At 32.7% G+C, this 23,684-nt stretch overlaps 1 protein-coding gene across 6 annotated transcripts in view; it reads right to left on the bottom strand.

Moving 5' to 3' along the window:
- Nucleotides 1–23,684, bottom strand: part of si:dkey-237h12.3 — a 297,461-nt gene that overhangs the window by 191,381 nt on the left and 82,396 nt on the right. For all 6 annotated transcript variants that reach the window (XM_073922109.1, XM_073922108.1, XM_073922112.1 and 3 more), the window contains 2 exons: nt 18,792–19,183; nt 12,579–12,839 (listed from right to left, as the gene is read on the bottom strand). In XM_073922109.1, the coding sequence (XP_073778210.1) occupies nt 12,579–12,839; nt 18,792–19,071 (541 nt within the window). In that variant the 5' untranslated portion in view covers nt 19,072–19,183. The remainder of the gene's footprint in view (nt 1–12,578; nt 12,840–18,791; nt 19,184–23,684) is intronic.

Genomic DNA, 23,684 nt, shown 5'->3' with positions numbered 1-23,684 from the left:
AAAGCAAAACTCACACGCATAAAATAAAAAATAATAAAAAATAATAATTAAGATGTACACACTTTGTGAAATTGCTTATCCATGATTATATATATATATATATATATATATATATATATATATATATATATATATATATATATATATATATATATATATGTGCGTGTGTGTGTGTGAGTGTGTGTGTGTGTGTGTGTGTGTGTGTATACTGTAAGAACTACTGTAAACTGAAGGTATCAAAGTGTTTAAAAAACAATAATAGTCTGATAAATCATCTTGTCTTACCTTTTAATATTCATATCCAGTTGGGCTCAACTGATAAAATCCTAAAACATTTTTTGCTAAAAAAATCCACACATAGCCAACTTACAGTCAAGTTAAGTATCCTAATCTTTGCAACCCATGCTCATTCTGATTATTTATCTATATATACATTTCTGGAGAGCTCCAAATACGTCCCTAGAGGTACATTTTTTGCAGTTTTTGTTTTCGCAAATCCACCGGATACTAGTGGTGTGATGGATCACAAATCTCACAGTTCGGATCACACTATGGTTTTTGAGTCACGGATCGGACCATTTTTTAGATCAGAAAAAAAGGAGGAGACAAATGTCATTTGCTTTCCATTTATATAAAAATATTACAGCAAAAACAGTTGGTTCTGACAAATAGAATCTGTAAATTTAATAAAAATAAAAATTAAGAAAGAACCAGCTGAAAAAAAGGAAAATATTCAATACGAAAAATGATCTTTGCTACTGTTGCTAATAATGCTAAATATAGAAATCTAACATCTTGTACAAGAGATTTCATTATTGTTTCATTATAGATGTATTATTTTTGAAAACCAATTCAGTGACATAACTTTGATGGTTGTTTGTCGCCACCCATTAGTTACACAATGTAAAGGCTACAGCATTCACCAGCGTCAGTGTCAAGGTTTGAATTGAGATCACGATCTTTTAATGTTTAATTGTGCAGCTTTACACTGAATGCATTAATGCAGGTTAAAGCAGTGACAGAAAACACCTTTAATTGATAATCTATAAAGGCCTTTAGGTCCCACCACAACTTTTTCCATCATCATGTTTAACAGGGAAGCTAAAATGGGCAGCACTGTGGCGCAGTGGGTAGCACAATCGCCTCACAGTAGAAAGGTTGCTCGTTCGAGCCCCGGCTGGGTCAGTTGGCATTTCTGTGTGGAGTTTGCATGTTTTCCTACTTCATAAAAGTGTATAGGTGTGAATGAGCATGTATGGGTGTTTCCCAGGTGCAGCTGGAAGGGTATCTGCTGCGTAAAACATATGCTGGATAAGCTGTCAATCCGCTTTGGTGACCCCAGATTAATAAATGGATTAAGCCCAAAAGAAAATGAATGAATGAATGAATGAGGAAAGCCAAAATGCTTTCATACACGTGAATTGAATGACGCGGGAGGCAATCTCTCTGCAACTGTTATAAAAGTTGAATTACCCTACAAGTTCAAAAAAGTTATTAATCTGCAGGTTACATTCGTTCGGAACTGTGGATTGTGGTCTTCCATGTTCCATTGCACCCAGAGGCCACTGTGTACTTTTGGAGATCTCAAATTTCTCTCACCATTACCATTTACATAAATCCACCAGAGGCCGCTGTCGACCAACTGACTGACTGACTGACTGACTTACTGACAGACTGACCGAACCCCTCAGCCTCAATTGACCGGCGCCCACCCACTTCCCTAAACCCAACCTTTGACAGTGTTTTGAAAAGCAATCCAAAAAAAAAGGCCCTTTTATGACGTTTTCAGATTTTACCACATTTTTACCCTGTTATGTACTTGTTTATTAGTTCGTTCTTCACTGGACTCAAACCTTGTCATCGCAGTCAACTTCTCTCTGTGTCTAAAATCTGCCAACGTACGCTGCGAGCCAATGGAGTGGTGACATTGGTAAAGCTGCTCATATGGAAGCAAGCGTTCAGCTGCTAGTGCGAAAAAGAATGGCCTGTAGCGTTTATTTTAAGGATGAAATGCAGCCACGCATATTTCTGGCTAAAAAATTCTTAATCTCCATAAATGTATATTGCTACGTTTTCAGAATGAGCCTATGTTGCATCTTTGATGATTGCAAGCTACCCACATCTAAATTGTTAACTATTGCAAAATTGTCTGTATTTCTGCTGGAAAGAAATGACATAGACACGACCTCTTGTAACTCCAGCTGAATACCCTTGCCATAGAGCCATTCTCACCCATCCAAATTGCTGTAGTCAATATAGATAATGTGCATTAGCAATGGATTCTCCATCATTGTGCTAAATGGAAATGTTGAGCGGATACTACAGTACACAAGAGAGAACGCTTAAAAGATCACGTCCTTAAAAGATTCCTCTCTGATTTTAAAATGCTGTTTAAGAACTGAGACCGCATCCCTCATTGGCCTTGGGGGAGAAAACGTATATTATGGAGCCTATACACACTCCTCTTGTGTGAAAACACAGCGCAAACACCCACATGTACGAGGAGAGAGAAAGAAAGACAGAGAGAAAGCTTCACAGGCACTGAAGATCCTGATAGGGGTCATTTATCCTCTGATAATAGCGACCAGGCCAGACAAAAGCAGGGGGCAGCTGGGTTTCCAGGCTATTTCCTGGCCAAACGAAGAGCTTCTTTAACTTTTGTTCACCGTGATGACTTTTGTCACAATGTCTTTCTTGGCCAGACTGTAGAAGCTTCAACATACCTTATAGGAATACAAATTAGCTGAAGTTTCTTTGAAGGAAAAAAAAGTTCTACTTTGAAACGAACCTGGCTCGTACATTCAATTGTTTTGATGATTTTTTTTTTTTTTTTTGCATGTGGGAGGTCTTGCTTGAAGGTTCCCTTAATAAGTAAGTCTCCAACATTAATTAATTCCCTTTATAGCTCCTTTAAATATTCACACATGTTCACTAAGTCATGAATATACTCTCTTTCTGCTTGGCGACTGGCTTTGTCTGATGTTGTTTTACTCAGAGCAAAAAGAACTTTTTGACTTTTATGTTAAAGGATAAAAATGTTTCTACCTTCATAAAATTTTCTGTGAAGCACAGAATCCAAATTAATATCAGAGAGCAACACAAATTTCACATGCACACCCAGTTAAAGCCGATGGAGAAGTGTATGTATTCACAGCAGCAGCAGCAGCACCGCTGAAATACTGGTTTATTACCTATATTGAAAGGAGCCTTGTTTGGATGTTCCCCGAGCCGCTAGATCTCTGACTATGCGATATATCTTCAAGCGCTTCATTAAAAATGGATCATCTTAAATGATACCAGCAATGAATATGGTTTATAGCTAAAACAGACTCTGATATATGACCCTCCACGGGGGTTGAAAGAAAAGAGAGAGGTGGATTTCTGACTTAAAGGAAACGTTCCACCTAAAATGAAAATTCTTATACATTAATACACAAATTTTCATACATATCTAAACCTCTCTGACTTCTATGTTCTGCATATTGTGGTTTGGAAACAAACCATATTTCTTCTGACTTAAAAACAATAATAATAATAATAATAATAATAATAATAATAATAATAATATTAATAATAATAATAATAATAATAATAAAATGATCATTTTTCAAAATACCTTATTTTTTGCTCCACAGAGGAAAGAAAGAGATACAGGTTCCGAACAACATGAACAAAATGATGACAGATTTTTCATTTTTGTGCAAATCCCTTTAAATGCCTCATATGGCCATGGATTTTAGTCACTGTGAGCAGGAGAATTACCCATATGGCAGTATTTACACTTGGTCACTTCATGCGTCTTGATCAGTCGCTGTCCAAATGGGTATGTGCACATTTCACTTACATTTTGGCTGCACAAATTTGCACAATACAGATTCCAAACTACAGTACCATTCCCCTGATATTGCATATGCAGTCCTAATGCTGGGCAGAAAAATATGCATTGAACGCTTTCTTTGCACCATTTATGTTTGAGTTTTGAGATCCGTGCGTCTCATCCATGATTACTCTTGTTCACGCATGCATTACAGAGCTCTCAAATCTCCATATGTGACATCGTGAGGTTTACACACGATCTGACCAACCAAAGTGTATTTATTTTTCTTGACCAGCACTGTAAATAAATACATTTCACACTCGCACATACACACACACACACACACACACACACACACACACACACACCCACACACACACACACACACACACACACACACGCACACATGGTTTCTATTTCAAATTCAATTTATAAAAAAAATGTATATACAAGAGAAAGCATATTAAATGCATCTGTATTGAATTATTATATTCATATTGTTATCATGGTCATTTCAGTCATTTACTGTTAATTATTCCGTCTCTGCATTTTTGATTATTTATAGAGCACACTTTAGCTTCATTTTCCACCTTATGGACATTAAACTGATTTTGTTGTTGTTGTTTTTCTTGTTGTTGTTGTTGTTGTTGTTGTTAGTCCATCTTTTTAACATTTTTTTTTTTTTGTAATTTATGAAAAAAAACTAGATTAAAAATTTAACAATTATTGGAACATGAAAATATTATACCCTGCCATACTAACGAAATGTAAGTAAAACATCCACTTTAATGTTTTACATTATTTGTAAATAAAATCATTTTCAAAAATGTTTAGTCATAAATTAGCAACACATACTCTTTATATTTATGTAACATTTATTAAAGACTGTAGGATACTTATTAAAATATATGTGACTTCAGTATATATTTTATTCCAATTAATTCATATTTTGGGGCTGCACCTTTATAATTTTTTATATACATAGTTGAAGTCACAATTATAAGCCCCTCTTTGAATTTCTTTTTAAATATTTTTCAAATAATGTTTAACAGATCAAGGACACTTCCATAGTATGTATGACAATATTTTTCTTCAGGAGAAAGTCTTATTTGTTTTATTTCGGCTAAATTTATCAAAGTTATCAAATTATCAAAATTATTAGCACCTTTAAGGTATACTTTTTTGATAGTCTACAGAACAAACCATCGTTATACAACAACTTGCCTAATTACCCTAACCTGCCTAGTTAACCTAATTAACCCAGTTAAGCCTTTAAATGTCATTTTAAGCAGAATACTAGTCTCTTGAACAATATAATAAAAATTTTTTTAAAATATTATGTTCTGTCATCATGGCAAAGATAAAATAAATAAATTAATTATTTAAAAAGAGTTATTAAAAATTTTATGTTTAGAAATGTGCTGAAAAAATCTCTATGTTAAACAGAAGTTGGGGAAAGAAATAAACATGGGGGCTAATAATTCTGACCAACTGTATACATAAATGCGGTCAAAAACAACTTGGCATCTATTTCAAATTCTATTTTATAATTAAATCTCTGTAATTATAATCTCAGTATTAGTAATCAGTAATCTCATAATCTCTGTATTAATTATTTTGCTGTAATAAATATGCACAATATTGTTATCGTGGTCACTTCAGTATACTGTTAATTATTCAGATTGAATTTATTTATATCACAACACTTATTTTTCTACCTAATGGACATTAAACTGATATTTTTATTGTTAGCCCATCCTTTTTAACCTCATTTTGTAATTTATAAAAAAAAAAACTTGATAAAAAATTCTGTTTTAATATTATATTCTATTATGTTTCTATTTATTAGATGCTTTTCATTAGAAGTAAATAAAATGATCCTTAAATGTTTAGTCATAAATCAGCAAAGCATACTGTATATATTTATGTAACATTTATTCCAGGAAGGCAATATATATATATATATATATATATATATATATATATATATATATATATATATATATATATATATATATATATATATATATATATATATATATATATATATATATATTATTTTAATATTTATTTTAATATTTATTCATATTTTGGGGCTTTTTACTTCATTCATTCATTCATTTTCTTTTCAGCTTAGTCGCATTATTAATAAGGGGTCGCCACAGTAGAATGAACCGCCAACTTATCCAGCATGTGTTTCATGAAGAAGATGCCCTTCCAGTCACAACCCAACACTGGGAAACACTTATACACACTTTCACACACTTACACAACGGTGCAAAGTTTTTATCTTATTTCTGTCTTCTTTCTATAACTGCACTTGTTATACTGTACTTTCTTACAGTTTTACTATTACTCATTCATTCATGACTTAAACAGGTAGTATATGACAATCAAAATGTCAGAAGCTGACAGAATGCACTGCAAATCACAGCAGGAAAAAATCCTTGCTGCTAAATGAGTAATGATGTATAACGAAGATAGATAATAGCCTATTAAATATAAATCAGCATGTAGCCATTTAATCAGTTTAAGACCCCCAAAAAGGCAAAATTACCCGATAGACAAAGCAGACAGAAATCAGCGTAAGTGATTTTTGAGGGATTGAAATGTAACAGGTGTGAGTAGTGCTTTTCACCCTGCAGCAGCATTACATACAAACAGCATTTTCACTACTGCTGCGGTCTTTTCAAAGGTGCCGTACGAATGCTGTGTCTTTGCTGTGAGTGAGCGCTGCAATGCAATGCAACAAAGCTATAATGTTGCAACAGCTTATGGCTCAGTCAGTACAGCTGATTAAAAGGTTGCAGGGAAAAAAACTGTATTGGTAATTAATCACGCTAGCTGATTCTGGAATTGCAGCCAGATTAAAAAGAAAAAATATTAATTTCATCTTCACCATAAAAAATTCTGGGTTCCACACAGTCAACTTGAGCTGAGACAACATGAAGAAATTAAGTTAGCTTAGTAGTTTTTACAAATTTAAGAGGATTGAACATAAAACAGTTAAGTTGTCCCAAAAAAAGTCAAAAATTGTGATGTTTCAGCTTAGGCTGGGCAATATTGCAAAAAAAAATTCACAATATCGATATCGATAATTGTTGAATTTTTGTTTAACAATCCATTTAGAAGTATTACGATTTTTTATTTAATAACTTTATTTTAATTTACCAACATTACTGAGGCAATCAGTTTTAATAGTCAAAAACAAAAATATTTAAACAAAATATCTGATCTTTTTATAAAAAAAATAAACAAGGGTTAAAGAGACTCTTAAACTTGATAAATAAAATGTACAAAGGTAGGTCAACATCTGTAAGGTGTGAATAATGTTGACACAGTAAACCTCAAACTATGCAATCAAAAATTCTGATAACTAAATCTGAGCGTTCAAGTAAAGGAACCAGCCATCATTATTCAAATACATATTGCAACATTACAAATTGTGAAGTAAAATGACAACATTACCCCTATACTAAAACATCTTTCAGTTGAGCAGCTAGGCTAGGATGCACAAGAAAAAAAAAAAAAAAACTTAACAAAATATTTTTACTGATATTGACAATGGTGTTCGGTCAATAAATATCGATACCCATTTTATTACCCAGCCCTAGTTTGAGCTCATTTTAGCTTGAACAAGCAGCAAGCATATTTTTTTGAGTGTATGTGAATAAATGTGCTCTTTTTCTATTTTTCTAAAACATAGAAATTGCTTATTTATTTACTTATTTATTTATTAATTTATTTTCTAAAAATAATATTTGAAGAGTTGAGATGCAAAAACCTCTAAGTGCTGTCTGAAAATTTTCTTTAAAATTTGCATTTTTCTCAGCCTTTTTTTTTCTGTTTTTTCACTTTAAAGGCAATGAAAATAACCTATTCTTTGCACCAAGGCTAAATTTACTGAAATTACACACAACAGCCTGAGAAAAAAAATGCTAATTTTAATTAAAAATTTCAAATGGCACTTAGAGGATTTTGCATCTAAACTCTTCATTTTGACTCAAACGGACCAAGTCCCAGACCCAATGCACAAAAAATGCACTGAAATTCAAGCCTTGCTTTATATGGGTTGCCAAAGACACGTCACAGAACGATTTACAGTAAGCCTCAATGAGGTCTCTGTGGAAACCCGTCTCATACCTTTAAAAGTGCAGCTTAATTGTTACAGTAAATCACACGGCGTCTCACATTTGCATGAACGCTTCACAGAAGGATGCCTATAGGAACTACAGGCAAAGTGAAAGAACATTATTTGTGTCACATTTATCATGAATATTTTTATTAAAATATTTGTAGAATTATGTACCGCTGAAGCTTTAAAGCATTGCACTTCCCTAAGACCACAGACTGCGAAAGAGCTCGAAGTATATCAAACACTGACTCTACAAAATGTAGGCTAATCATTGATGAAAAATGCCCTTTATACATTTTAACACCCGACTGACTAATAAATAATCATAGTCACTCTCCAGAGTCGTCTATAACTTTATATAATAATGACTAGTCCCTAGGCCGGATACGTAGAGGCCTACGCTATAATACAGTTTTAACGTGTTTTGCATAGCAGACTGGAGAGAGTTGGGCAAAGATGTGGAGATACAGAAGCTGAACGACTGTGCAGGGAAACTTGACCTCATTCTCTTAATGGAGTGCTGTGAAGCAGACAGCCCGCTCTCAGCTACATCATTATATTTTGACTCAAACGGACCAAGTCCCAGACCCAATCCACAGAAAAGAATAGAAGAAAAATAGCTTGGAATATGCTGGTCAAATACTACTCCTCACCTGCATGTCTGAATCAAACACTGCTCCCAGAGTATTTTTTTAAAGCACAAAGATGTTTTGCAGGTACATATAGTAGGAAACGTTTACGAATTGCACATAGAGTACAGTGGATTCCAAAAGTTCGAAAGCACTGGTAAAAATGCTTGTGCTTTTTTGTCATTACTGTAATAAAAGCCTGTCACAATAATCAATATATTGATTTATCTTGCAATACTTGGAGACAACCTCAATAATTTTTGTCTATATATTTACAAATTCATATTTTAACATTGGAGCCATTTTACACCGGTCTACCTCACCTGTGTCAGAGTTAATATTTGTACATTTACCTATTAAGAATTACTATGGAGAGTTAATAGTATATAATAGGACTAGGGCTGCACAATATATTGTTTGAGCATTGATATTGGAATCTGCAATAGTCACATTGATTCGCAAGATATACAATGTTGAGTTATGAATGTAGATAAATCCACAGGTCAAAACTTATGATATTCGTGGAGACTGCAGAATTTAACCATTATAAAGTGAAAGTTTTTCATGTGATTTTAAGGCCAGTGTGATCATTTTAAGAGTTTAAAGCATCTTAAGAGAACATGAAGAGCATAAAAATGCATTTTATTGAATTATTTATGTGATGAAGACTCTACATTGCTCTTTTTATTTGATTATTAACTTTCTGTACCCGAATGCTGTTAGATACTCCTTGGTAAACCATAAAGCAATGTTTATTTTACTTAAATATTTGTTCCATCGTGGTTGTTTATGACGGTAGTTTGTTTAATTATATGTATATACTAAATTACATAGAATATATTGATATTTCAGTTCGATAAAAATCATCCCAATCAATCTAAAGTAATGACTTTCGAAATAGAGCTATTTAAGTCATCTAGTGAAATTGTATGGCAATATATATTGCAGGGAGAAAAAAAAATATTGCAATGTCAAATTTTTCCAGTATCATGCAATCCTAAATAGAAAAAACTAAATAAAATAAACTTTTTAACAATAAAATATAGAATCTAAATTACATTAATTATGATAAGTATTTCAAAGTGTTTATGGCTATTTGCATTATTATGCTGTTAAATAATCATTATATAATCAGTGGAATAAAATTACTTCAAAATGACAATATTATCACTTTTAGCAACAATTTTTGTGACAATTTATCACACACCTGTTCGTGACAGTCATGGTGTCTCACAGCACGACTATTGTAGAACAAAATTCATTCATTCATTAATTTTCTTGTCGGCTTAGTGCCTTTTTAATCTGGGGTTGCCACAGCGGAATGAACCGCCAACTTATCCAGCACGTTTTTGCGCAGCGGATGCCCTTCCGGCCGTAACCCATCTCTGGCAAACATATACACAAACTCATTCACACTCATATACGGACAATTTAGCCCACCCAATTCACCTGTACCACATGTCTTTGGACTGTGGGGGAAACCGAAGCACCCAGAGGAAACCCACGCGAACGCAGGGAGAACATGCAAACTCCACACAGAAACATCAACTGACTCAGCCTAGGCTCGAACCAGCGACCTTCTTGCTATGAGGCAACAGCACTACCTACTGCGCCACTGCGTCACCTGTAGAACAAATAATTATATATTTTTGGTATATATTTGTAGCATATTTAGTCAAACAATAAATGTCTAGTCTCTGTGCCATGCAGCAGTGCTTTATCATCAGCCCAGTCAGAGGATTCAGCCCCAGTCTGCAAAATCGTCGATTTATTTGTACTCAAATATTTGAGGTAGTTTTGTCATTTAAAATAATTATGTAATTATGAGGTAAACCTTGATGTTGGTAAGTTCTTTTTTAAACCAGTTTTATTGTGAATTTTTTTACATTATTTATGCAATTTAATACCATAATTAATACTGTATACTGTTATAAAATCTTCATCAATTAATTAAATCCTGGAAATAAGATACGGGGCATTCCTACACTGAATACAAAGCTGAATTTCCATGGCCTATAATGAAAGAATTAATCTATTTGGAGCAATATTTTTAACAACAAACAAAAATACCTGATATTCAATATATTCAATACAACAATTGCTCTAATAGACATTCAAATGATCAGTTAATATATATATATATATATATATATATATATATATATATATATATATATATATATATATATATATATATATATATATATATATATATATATATATATTTTTTTTTTTTTTTTTTTTTTTTTTTCATTACAAATGATTCATATAATACAGTAAAATGTGATGGTCTTGGTTTGAGAATTGCACACAGAAATTCATAATGATGTTTTAATTAGACCTACAAAACTGCAGAATACACTTTTCTGTTTGTTTTATGATAGGAATCAAAACATACAGCTTTAATTTACACTTTAAAGTAGATTACACAAATCACAAAATTTCAAAGTTTTAATCTTTGCTGTCCAATGTATAGATTTAAATATTAAATGTTGATTAAATGAAATGCATTACAGTACAGAGATAGAGTAGTGGCCACAATTGATTTTTATTTAGCATATTGATGTTATGTTGATGTATATTTTCTAAACATATTTTGCTTGTGTTTTAATTGTTTCATTTATTATAACACAAGAAAATTTGTTTATCGAGGAATGCACAGGAGAATGGCTACTAATGAAATGGGGGAGAGCCAATTAAATATTAATAACTGATTATCATGTAGTCAGTGTATACTTTTCTTCCTGTGAGCTGTTTGTTTTTCTCTGCTTTTAGCATATTAAAATAAAGCCATATTGATGAGATGACAACATGTCCCTCATATCCTAACTTGCAAGGACATTAAAAGCACATATTTTCCAAAGGACATTGCTTTTGGTCCCCACTGTATATCACTCTATGGTCACATATTATAAACTAAACTCTGACAACAGCTTCTCAATGGTGAATTATTGCACTATATTAAACATTATATCACAGCAAACGAGAAGCTTGCAGCAGTAAATAGTGTCTAATGTGACACGTAAATTGAGCGTGTGCATTTCAGATGCGGTTTCCTTTGATCAATGTGGTGAACGCTAAACATGAGACACTACAGATCCTCCATTAGAAATGTTTAGCCTACAATGACTAGGATTACGTTCCCTTATGTTTCCATTCCTCTATTTCAAGCAACATATTCTGCAACAAATATCCATTCGTAGAAGAAGAAAAAAATCAAAGCACAGCAAAAGAAACAAACATTTTAAAACCCTTTTTTTATTCCAAACTAATCTTGCATATGTCTGCAGTAACTCAATAGAGAATATATGAATGTGAATTAAAAAGCTTGGCACATACACTGTTCTCCGAATAAAAGCAAAACCAAGCAGATAAATCACAACAACAGTAAATAAACTCGCCCCCAAAACAGTCACCGCCACCAAAAATAAAAAGAAATCCTATTTATGCATCCTCTGAAAAAAATAAAGAATTAAAATACAGATGTATGTGCTTTGACATGCATGTATTTCATATATAGACAATTTGTTTTTTCAAAAGCACTCCCTAATCCATAAGGCATTAGGATTTTTTCGACGCACACCAATTTGCACTTCAAACCAGTGGGCCCCTCTTCATCCACCGTAGCGTTTGTTCACAGGCCCAGCAACACCCTGTGGATCCGCACACCAATATGAGTGACTTTAACAAAGCCATCTACGATTCGGCACAGGCCCAGAGGAAGCGTCTAGCCGTTTGCTTCGGCGTTTGCTCATACGCTTCAGGAAATTATGTTATTTTCTCGGAGTCTCCCACCGTGCCCCTTAGGCTCCGAACGTAACCGGTCGATCCATTAATATTGTCAGCTCAACTAGTCATTGGATACCCATTGTTAACTCTAACAAATTACATCCTTGCCCTTGAGGTGACCTTCCTTTGACTCCCTCATGAGTATTTTTCCAGTTTTAGGTCAGCATCATTTAGCCCAATGTAAGGTTATCAACACAGCTGGACTTACCGTTCTCCTGATCTGATTTGTTGTCCTGCTCTGTGTCTGTGAGTGTTAAAGCGGAGTTGGATCGGCTTGACAGACGCGAGTCCCGACCGTGTGATTTAACCCATAGCATGGCGCAGTCAGGCGAAATGCCTCCTACGTTTTGGATGTGGTCTGCTCCGCTGAGCTGCGTATGATGACCGAGTCCGGTTTCCGCACAGAAGCTCAGACCGCGGCGAGGAGCAGGGCCGCATATCCCAAGCTGCCTCAGTGACAGACTCTGGCCTGCAAGATTCAAAGCGCATGCTTAATACAGAGAGCATAAGAAGCAGTACACAAAATAACTTGTGGAAAATACATTCATATGCTGTTGAATTATTTAATGCTGCTTTCCGACTCTTGCTGTACATACACACTTATGGAAAAAATATTTGCTATTAAAGATGCTGCAACAGCAGGTTTTTAAGTTCGCGTTTGAAAACTTGCATGACAGATTTATTATTTAATTAACTTATTTTGAAGATTAAATTTGTACATAGGTGTTTTTGTAAATTGTATTCTGTGCAGAAATACAGATAATTTAGCAAAATAAAGAGTAAAGAAGAAGACTTGATGCGTGTGCTGTTCTAAAATACAGGAATTCTGGGTTAAAGTGCACAGTTACATTCAGGATGTTTCTGGATGCTGCTTTTCATTTTGAACTGAAATACAGTTGAAGTCAAAATTATTGCACCCCCCTAACCCCCCCCCCCCAACACCCCCCCCTTCCCCCCCACCCCCGAATTATTAGAACATATCATATGTTATTAAAACATATCAGTTTTAATAACTCATTCCTAAAAACTGGTTAGTTTATCTTTGCCATGATGACAGTACATAATATTTTACTATAGATTTTTTCAAGACACTTCTCTACAGCTTAAAGTGACACTTAAAGGCTTAACTTGGTTAATTAGGTTAACTAGGCAGGTTAGAGTAATTAGACAAGTTATTGTATAATGATGGCTTGTTCTGTAGACTATTAAAAAAATCTAGCTTAAAATAGGTTAATAACTTTGACCTTAAAATAGTTTTAAAAAATTAAAAACTGCTGTTATTCTACCCAAAATAATGCGAATAAGACTTTCTCCAGAAGAAAAAAATATCAGACACACTGTAAAATTTTCTTGCTCTGTTAAACATCATTTAGGAAGTATTTAAAAAAGAAAGAAAAATATAAAGGGGGGCTAATAATTCTGATTTCAACTTTATATGCACTGGAATACTTGATTGTGTTAGAGTCTGGTGTGAAGATGACCGAGTGGATTCAAATAATTATTATGAGTGGAAGTAAAATCATTATGAGGGGATGGCACTCAGCAGGTCCACCTTCATTTCAAGGACAGGTTACGGAATCAGGTAAGTAGCAGCATATGAAAAAATTACATATAGATTACTTGATAAATTGAAATTTATCGGGTATAAAGGGGAAATTATTTGGCACTATTATTATTATTTGTATTTTATTTATTGAGTTCATATTATTCATCAGTATTTGCTGGATTTATGATAACAACATCTAATTACTGTAACTGTTGCTGTTGGGAAGGGGAGGTGGAAAGGGGACATTAAAAATGTGTAAACTGATGCTACTGTTAAATTGTTGAAGAAATTGTAAAAAATAAAAAAATAAAAAATGTAATCATAAAAAAAGAAATAATTTAGCAAAATAAAGAGTGACGAAGGAGACATGATGCATGCCATGTACTCATGTTCTAAAATACAGGAATTCTGGGCTAAAGTACACAGTTACATTCAGGATGTTTCTGGATGCTGCTTTTCATTTTGTCCGGGAATATATGTATCGGGAGACCCGTTCATGTTGAGGTCTATTGTGAAGATGTCTGAGTGGATTCAAATAAATATTATGATTGGAAAACAAATCATTATGAGAGGATGGCGTTCAGCAGGTCCACCATCATTTCAAGAATGGGTTATGGAATTGGGGAAGGTGACGGCATATGAAAAAAAATCACATATAGATTACTTGATAAATTGAATGTTTATCAGAGAAGATGGGGAAATGATTTGGCATTTTTGCAAGCTGAATAAGGTCACTGTGGTGTGATGCACAGTAAAAGTGTAATAATCTTATTTTGTATGTATTATTATTGTTGTTTTACTATTCTTATTATTTATATGTGTGGTTTTTTTTTATGGAGTTATTATTTATTTGCATTTACTGGACTTATAATAGCAACATCTAATTACTGTAACTGCTGCTGTTGGGGAGGGGAGAGGAAAGGGGACGTTTAAAATGTGTAAACTGATGGAACTGTTAAATTATTGAAGAACATTTTTTAAAATGTTGAGTCATAAAAAAAGAAATAATTTAGTAAAATAAAGAGTGAAGAACGAGACTTGATGCATGTGCTGTTCTAAGATACAGTAATTTCTTGCTAAAGTGCACAGTTACATTCAGGATGTTTCTAGATGCTGCTTTTCATTTTGTCCTTGAATATATGTACCAGGAGACTCGTTCTTGTTGGGGTCTGGTGTGAAGATTCAAATAAGTATTATGATTGGAAGACAAATCATTATGAGGGGATGGCGTTCAGCAGGTCCACCATCATTTCAAGAATGGGTTATGGAATTGGGGAAGGTGGCGGCATATGAAAAAAATCACATATAGATAACTTGAGAAATTGGATGTTTATCAGAGAAGATGGGGAAATTATTTGGCATTTTTGGAGGATGAGTAAGGTCACTTTGGTCAGATGCACAGTAAAACTGTAATAATCTTATTTTATTTATTTTTGTATTATTATTGTTGTTGTTTTACTATTATTTTTTTTTTGTATGAGTGCTTCTTTATTTATTGAGTTTATATTATTTATTTGTATTTACTGGATTTATGATAGCAACATCCAATTACTGTAACTGCTGCTGTTGAGGTTGGGAGGGTAAATATGGAATAAAGTGTGTAAACTGATGGTGCTGTTAAATTATTGAAGAAAATAAAAAATGTTGAATCATAAAAAAGAGATGATTTAGCAAAATACAAGCAGAAGTGAGCAAATATTTTAAAGAAAAAACATAACACTTCACAAAAAAATGCTTTATTAGTTATATTTAGTCCACTATATATATATATATATATATATATATATATATATATATATATATATATATATATATATATATATATATATATATATATATATATATTACTTTGTTAGATTACTTACTGTAGTTAATGTTAAATTGCACATTACATGTTAATAAACACTTTTTCATCGTAAAAAAATCTATGTATTTTTGTGGTTACGATTTCAAACAAATATTAATTTTGATCATTTAGATTAACACTAGACTCAATTCAAAATATTATTTAAGCTTATTGATATATATTTACTTAGAATAAAAATCAGAGTAAACTAATAAACAGTAACATTCATACAGTTTTGGCAAAAAAAAAATGCAACCTATTTTATTCATTACCTAATTATAGGCACATTTAAAAATAAACATTATGTTTTTGAATCAGAGTAAAAAAAAAAAAAACTACAAAAAACTATATATATATATAGGATAAGTGGTCTGGAATCTGCATGTCACATATGTCACCTTACAACTTACTTTCTGCCTTACCTTCGTCTTCATTTTTTATTTTATTTTTATTTTTATTTTTTTTTTGTTAGCAGGTGAATTTCTTTTTATGTGAAACTGAATTTCAGCTCTACCTCCTCCTCCAACATATATTTGAGGATTTACTACAGGCTACCAAATAGAAAGCGTTACACTTCAGATTGAAATTCACCTTGAGATTCTCACCACTCTACTTCCTTCAGCTCCGCTTTTAAAACCATATTCTTGTACCTGCTAGCATATGCTGAGTGCTTTATGGCTAAAAGCCCACAGAGTTGGTGACACATGAAAACGAACACAGCTGAATTTAAATTATGGCTACACTCATAGACACAAAACAAAATAACTCAACACAAGTGCTGACATTAATTACCACATGAGGGCATTATCTGAAATACACATTTTGAAATACTGCAAACTGAGGTAACCAATGCAGGCCAACGTGCCATGATTTATCCAGGCAGTGATTAAAATAAAATGATGGAACATTTGTATCATGAATGCATGGAAGATTTCTTTCCTTCGGCTTTGTGCATAAACACGACTGCTAATTAAGGACGTCCCCCTAAGTGTAACAGCCTAAGGTTATGGAGCGCACTATAAAGCACAATTAAGCAAGTAAGTGTATTTCTAATGAAATTAAATTTCAATGAGCAGCATCCTACCCTTCCACTTAAAATGTGTCTAATCATAATACACCATCAAATATTTATAGAATAGTTTGAACAGTTTGTGAATAATCAGCAAATGAGTGTCTGCTGGGCTGTGTTAAATAATAAAAAAAGAAGATAAAGCCATATGTGAAACCTGAATACAACTGTGAAAAAAAAACTCCTCAACGACAGGCTGAAATAATATATATAGATCTTAGTAAATTCATGCAATTTTCATTGAGGGCTTCTACAGTGCTCAGCACATATACTGTAAGTACACGGCTCAGAAATCTCTCTTTTAAATTCATATTTTAATAAGAAGCTATACAATATTATATGTGTGCATATACATTAGATAAGTCAGTACTGAAGCCAAATCTGGAGCTTATCTACCAAAATAACTTACAATAACAATCCAAAAACTAGCACACCTAAATTTATATGTTATAGGAAAATATTGAATACACATTTTAAAAAGAGGAAAAATCAAGAGAAGCAAAAACATTGAAAGATTTAGTTGATATTTTGTAGGTTGTAATTTATTTGCAATATTTTGCTTGAATTTAAATGTATTGTCTTTCAATTTCTAAAAATGTTTGGTGACTAAAATATTATTTTATTAAATATATCTGTTTAACAAATCTGTTTTGCTTAAATGCACCAGAATATATTGCCTATATTCACTGAGAGATAGATCTAAATATTCATTTTCAAAATAGGGTGTACTTATATATGCTGAGCACTATATATACATTCACTATATATATATATATATATATATATATATATATATATATATATATATATATATATATATATATACTGTACATATATATAATTTCCACAAATATTACAACTTTTGTGGCTCTGTTAATCCATAGAGTATGTAAAATGTATTCAAGAAAAAAAGTAGGTGTTGGATTAAAGTGCAGCACTGCAGTTTAACTGCTGCTTGCAACCAGTACAATCAGACATGTATTGATTTGAAAAAAGGTATTTATTGAACGGTAAATGGGCTGCAATGTAGTTCCTTTTCAAGGAAATTATCTCCACTTGTTATATACTGTACAGCTGTATTTTGTAAAATGTAGGAAATACTAAATGTTTCAAAATCATATGCTTATATTTCAAGGATTGAAGTTCTATAAATCTGGCAAAGTTATAGCAGTTTTTATAGCACAGTTATTATATACTGTATTTAATTATGTTATTAATTTTAATAAAATAAAATAAATAAATAAATAAAATAGAATAAATAAAATAAAATAATTAATTAATTAATAATCAATAAATAATAAAATAAAATATTAATTAAATTAATAAATTCTTTAAATTTATAAAAATAATGAGACAAAATAAATATAAAATAATAAAGTAACATTAAATTAAATAAATGTTAACACACACACACACACACACACACACATTGTATTATATAAATTACTATGTTCACATTATATTATATATTTGTATTATTATTTATAACATTTTATAATATGAATTTTATATAACTGGCAAGGAATTATTTCTACTTTTCATTAAAATAACGTTAACTTTAATTTATTTGACCTAAAATTTACTTGAAAATGCGTTTTTAAGGACATGGGATTTATTTTCTGGATAAGATTGAATTAAATCAGAAGCTTTAGCTCCTGTTTGGGTTAAAGCTCAAGGTAAAGTCAGGTCACATTACTAATTTAATGATGTACTACAGTATTGCCACACTGTGCACTGTACTGTGCGTTAGGACTTAATTTAGAAAAAAATCCTCACAACATTGTGCATACTGAAACATATGCCACTAAATTGCTAAATACATAAGTTTTTTTTTCTTCGTTGAGTATTATATCTAGAAAACAAAGTGTATACTTCTTGCTTTTTTGTTTTGTTTTTTCAGCATTTTCAAACATCTGCTTATCTTTCCATTTGCATATGGTGAATGTTTAAGGGCTCTTACCTGGAGCTCTGTATTCCTCCGCATCCCTTGGTACCATGTCTGGCATGCGATGCCCATAAAGCCCCTGGGTGGACGGGTGTTGATCAAAGGCCTTCAGCGTCTCACTAGAGCTGTATGACTTCTGGGTGAGCACAGAGGATGAGCCGGTCTGACGGCGGCTGCCGGGACCCTCCCTAAAACCCTCCCCTTCGTCTCGGTCTCCTTCCCTCTCCCAGTCTCTCCCTCGTTCTCTTCTGCCCCGAGAGAGAGAGCAGTACGGCCGACGCTCCTTCACCTCCATGCTGCGTTCATGCTGTGATCCTCCACTCCTGCGCTTCTCTCCTGCTTCTGTCTGTTCTCGTTTGCTCTTTTCCAGTTGTCGTTCTGTGTCTTTCCCCTCTCTTACGCTCCCCCTGCTCAGAGAGACAAAGAGACACTGGCTTAGTGAGAGAATGAAACAGGTAAAGAGAAAATAAAAAGGAGAAGGACAAGTAGGCTATTGAAAAAGGCTCGGGTGAGATGTCGCTCTTAGTTAGTTCATCAAGCACATTGTTCGTTGAATAATTAGTCACGACAAAGAAAGAGAGTGTGCAGAGGCCGATGACTAGTAGTTTTCTGGTAATAGTGTTAATTCATATCACTAATCTGTCAAGCATTTTAAATAAATTGTTTCTTTAACACATGATCTTGCAATTTGTTTTATTTTTTATGGATTATTATGTCAATTTAATCAACATACTGCATATGTGTTTGAAACATGAGCAAACTGGAGTAAAATATAAATGCATTTTAAGGGGGAATTAATATAAAAAATTCAAATATAATAAAATAAAAATATTTTTTTTTTAAATAATACAATATTGGATTTATATGTAATAACAGTTATTTTTAACAGAAAACAAAGCGATGATTAAAATGAATATCAAATTACAGTTATACAATATAAAAAATATATAAAAACTTTTTTTTTAATTTAGTAACTTAAAATTACTTAACAGAACTAATAAAATCTATAAATATATGGCTAAAATGAAAATAAAAACAGAAAATACACTTGTATAAATAATTAAAACAAATAAATAAAAACATAAATAAATTAATACAACAATAAATAAATAAATGAAACAAATAAATGAATAAAACAAATACATAAATGCGTAAATAAAATAATTAAAACAAACAAGTAAGTAAATAAATGCATAAATAAAAATAAATAAAACAAAAATAATCAAATAAATAAATAAATAAACAAATACATAAGTAAATTAATTAATTAATTAAAACTAACAAATGAATAAGTAAATAAAAAGAAATAAAAACAAATAAATAAAACAAAAATTAATAAATAAATAAAAATAAATAAAAATAAATGCATAAATAAATAAATAAATCAACAAATCAAACATATAAATATATAGATCAATCAATCAATCCATCAATAAAACTTAATTCAGACTCTTAATAAAAACTACTTGTTACCCAAAGAAACTAAAATCTCATTTTATGTTTGTTAGTTTTTTTTATCCAAAATAAAACTAGACCCCACTGAAACACTTCAATGTATTCTTTTATGTTCCAAGTCAAGATTAGAGAATCACGACTAAATGAGTGTTCATGTTTACCCCTTTAATACAACCACTTTAAAACACAAAAACACAATTCAACTCAGTTCTCCAAAGAAAGAAAACTCTATGTTTTCCAGCAAAGACAAAGTCAAACGAAACCCTAAAAATGCTCGCTTTCATTGAACTGGCTTTGTCATGACAGATCCACAAACACACACACACACACACACACAGGCACACTTGTAAGCCTTTAGTAGGTTTCCTGGGAGGTTGGTGCCAAACCCTGTTCGACAAAGCTCTGGAGAATTGGTTTTGTTTCTCTGGTGTGCGAGTTAAAGGATATTCCAATGCTTCTTCTCTAGTGTCGTCTATCTTATCTAGCAAACAGTCTTCATGCTGAACACATTTGCCTAGACCACACTGTCAGTTTAAAGCAATATAAAGAGGACAAGAGAAACAATGAGGATAATAAAACACTGTAAGAAGAAACAGAGGCGACTAGGTCAGCATTACTGCATACTGTATAGCCACACTAATGGGATACGAATGCGATCAAATGAATGGTGCCCCGGTATCAAAACACTCCAGTCAGAAAGAGAGAGTGAGGTAAAGTTTATCGGACAGTATTTCAGCGAGATCAATTAAACGTACTTCTCTTTACAGCGCTGGTCATTTCATTCTCTTGTGCGAGTGCAATGTTGTGCAAAGGCGCAGTGGGCCGACTAACACACCAGCAGAAACCCTCAATCCTTCATTGCATTGGACAGCACCCACTGAGTTATCCTCGGGAAACACGGCCCCTGTATTCGGATCAATTTAGATTAGCCAGGGGCAGGGGAGGCTCAGACATACTGGTCTAGTCCTAAATGTCCTTAAAACTGGACCCTGAGTCTATAAGATTATCATCCGTTGAATTTCCAAGAAGAAGAAAAAAGAATGATGGTTGATTATGAAGCAGTCAGATGTACTGACATAAGGAATAAAAAAATATTTCATTCATCAAGAACTTAGTTAACCATTCAAACAAGAGATGGTATTTTGCTGATACGCTCGTGGATGTTAAAAATTCTTCATGGAACCAAAGGTTAAATAAATAATGACTTTTTTCTTTTAATCTTTTACCTTTATTGTTTTTTTGTTTGTTTTTTTACTTTGGACTGAGAATAAAGTAAATAACTATCAGTATATAGACATTTATGAAAAATTCTTCCCTCGTCAAAGCTTGATTAAACATTTTAACCAAGTTTTAGCAAATATAGACTGGAAAACACCCATTTAGAAAAGTTTAGAGAGAATGAAAGCCTGGAATACAATTTTTCATTATAAAAGTATTGAATTATTTTTATATTGAAGTATTTTTTTTCTTTTTTTCAAATCTCTTGGTTACAAAATTAAGCGAATAACGCTTAACAAAACACTGTTTATCTCTTTTGTCTGATAAATTCTATAGGATTGTCATATGTTGAATTTCCAAGCAAAAAAAGACTGGAAAACAGGGAAAGATGAGACACTTATTCCACAAGACGACACATGGGATAAGTTCAAGAGAATGAGACGAAACAAGATTTTGACACAATTTTTAAGAAATCTTCAATGATGAAACACATAAACGGAAAATAACCTTTTATTCATATGGAAAAAAACACAAAATGCAAAACTATGTAGGTGCTTTTTCATCAACTTTTAATGAATGCTTTTTTGCTTTTATTTGAATTAATTCTATGCTGTAAAGGACATGCAAACACTGCCAAATAGTTTGCTAATATATAAATGGAAAATAGTGTTTATATATTTAAATATTTAAATAATAATTTATGAATAAAAAATACATTTTTATTTGATTGAAAAAAATTCACAAAATGCAAAACAATTTATGTGCTTTTTTAAATCAGCTTGTAATGAATGTTATTTTACATTTACAACACTTGACTATAAACTCTACTGACTGGCTTCTCCCATGTACATTTTGTCATGAGAAACCGAACTCATTCATTCATTCATTTTCTTTTCAGCTTAGTACCTTTATTAATCAGGGGTCGCCACAGTGGAATGAAGCACCAATTTATCCAGCATATGTTTTATGCAGTGGATGCCCTCACAGCTGCAACCCAACACTGGGAAACACAGATACACTCTTGCATTTGCATACATACACCACAGCCAATTTAGGAGGAGTTTACAAGAGTTTTCCGGAAGAAATAACAAAACAACAACAAAATCTCTGTTCTTTCTCTTTAACATAATTGTTAAAGCTCTTGACTCAGAATTTAAGTGTATAAAATGTAACAAAATACTGTTAAAAATGTAAGATTAATACCTAACACCCTAATACCTAACACCCTATTAATACCTAACACCCTATTTTGTGTCAAAACATTCTTCATTCATCAAAAGCTTGCTTAAACCTTTTAACCGAGAAATGTCGGTGGTTTGAGTTTTAGCAAATAGAGTCTTAGTCATTTAGAAAAGTTTATAAGGGAGAGAAGCGGGGATATAAATCACGGTGGAGCTCTGGCGGTTGTATCATGCTCAGGTGGGCACTGACCCATGGGGCCATTGAAAAGCAAAGACTCAGCAGTGAACAGAGGGGCCAGTGGGAACTATATTGTAGCAAGAAGCGACCAGGCAAAAAGATGTCACTTGACTATACCTCACTTATGATGATATAATGGCAATGGCTTCACTAAATCAGGCACTCGACCATCTGGGGTGACTAAAGAAAGGTGAGAATGAAACAGGATAGTGACCCAGGACACTGCGGTCGACAGATGCAAAATGACCTGCCAAATGAAAAGCAAATCAAACATTTCGCTTTTAAATTAACGGGACAGTTCATCAAAAAATGTAAATTAAAGAACAAATTAAGCCTAACGCACTTCTAGATTTGGCTTGATTAAAATGAACTCTGGTGTGATTGCTCTGTTAGTGCTTTTCATTTAAATAAATGTGAATATTGCCATCCAAATCCTGGTGTGCTCCAAACAAGCGTACCGAGACCCATCTTGTCCAAACAAACTTTATTTGTGGTCCAAATTAACCCCACTGCACTTAATTCCACTGCAGTGTTCAAGACTATATAACAGAGTGTGCACCTGGCTCTTTATTCATTCCTTCATTTATTAATTTTCCTTCGGCTTAGTTCCTTATTTATTAGGGGTCGCCACAATGGAATGAACCGCCAACGATTTAAGCATATGTTTTACACAGAAGATGCCCTTCCAGCCACAACCCAGTACTGGGAAACACCCATACATTCTTACATTTACACTCAACACTATGGCCAATTTTGTTTACCCAATTCACCTATAGTGCAAGTCTTTGAACTGTGGGGGGAAACCGTAGCACCAAT

The sequence above is a fragment of the Danio rerio genome, chromosome 14 (genome assembly GCF_049306965.1).
Source record: "Danio rerio strain Tuebingen ecotype United States chromosome 14, GRCz12tu, whole genome shotgun sequence".
Lineage (NCBI taxonomy): Eukaryota > Metazoa > Chordata > Actinopteri > Cypriniformes > Danionidae > Danio > Danio rerio.
Note: the sequence above shows the minus strand (reverse complement) of the source record. Positions and strands in the feature narration are given on the sequence as shown.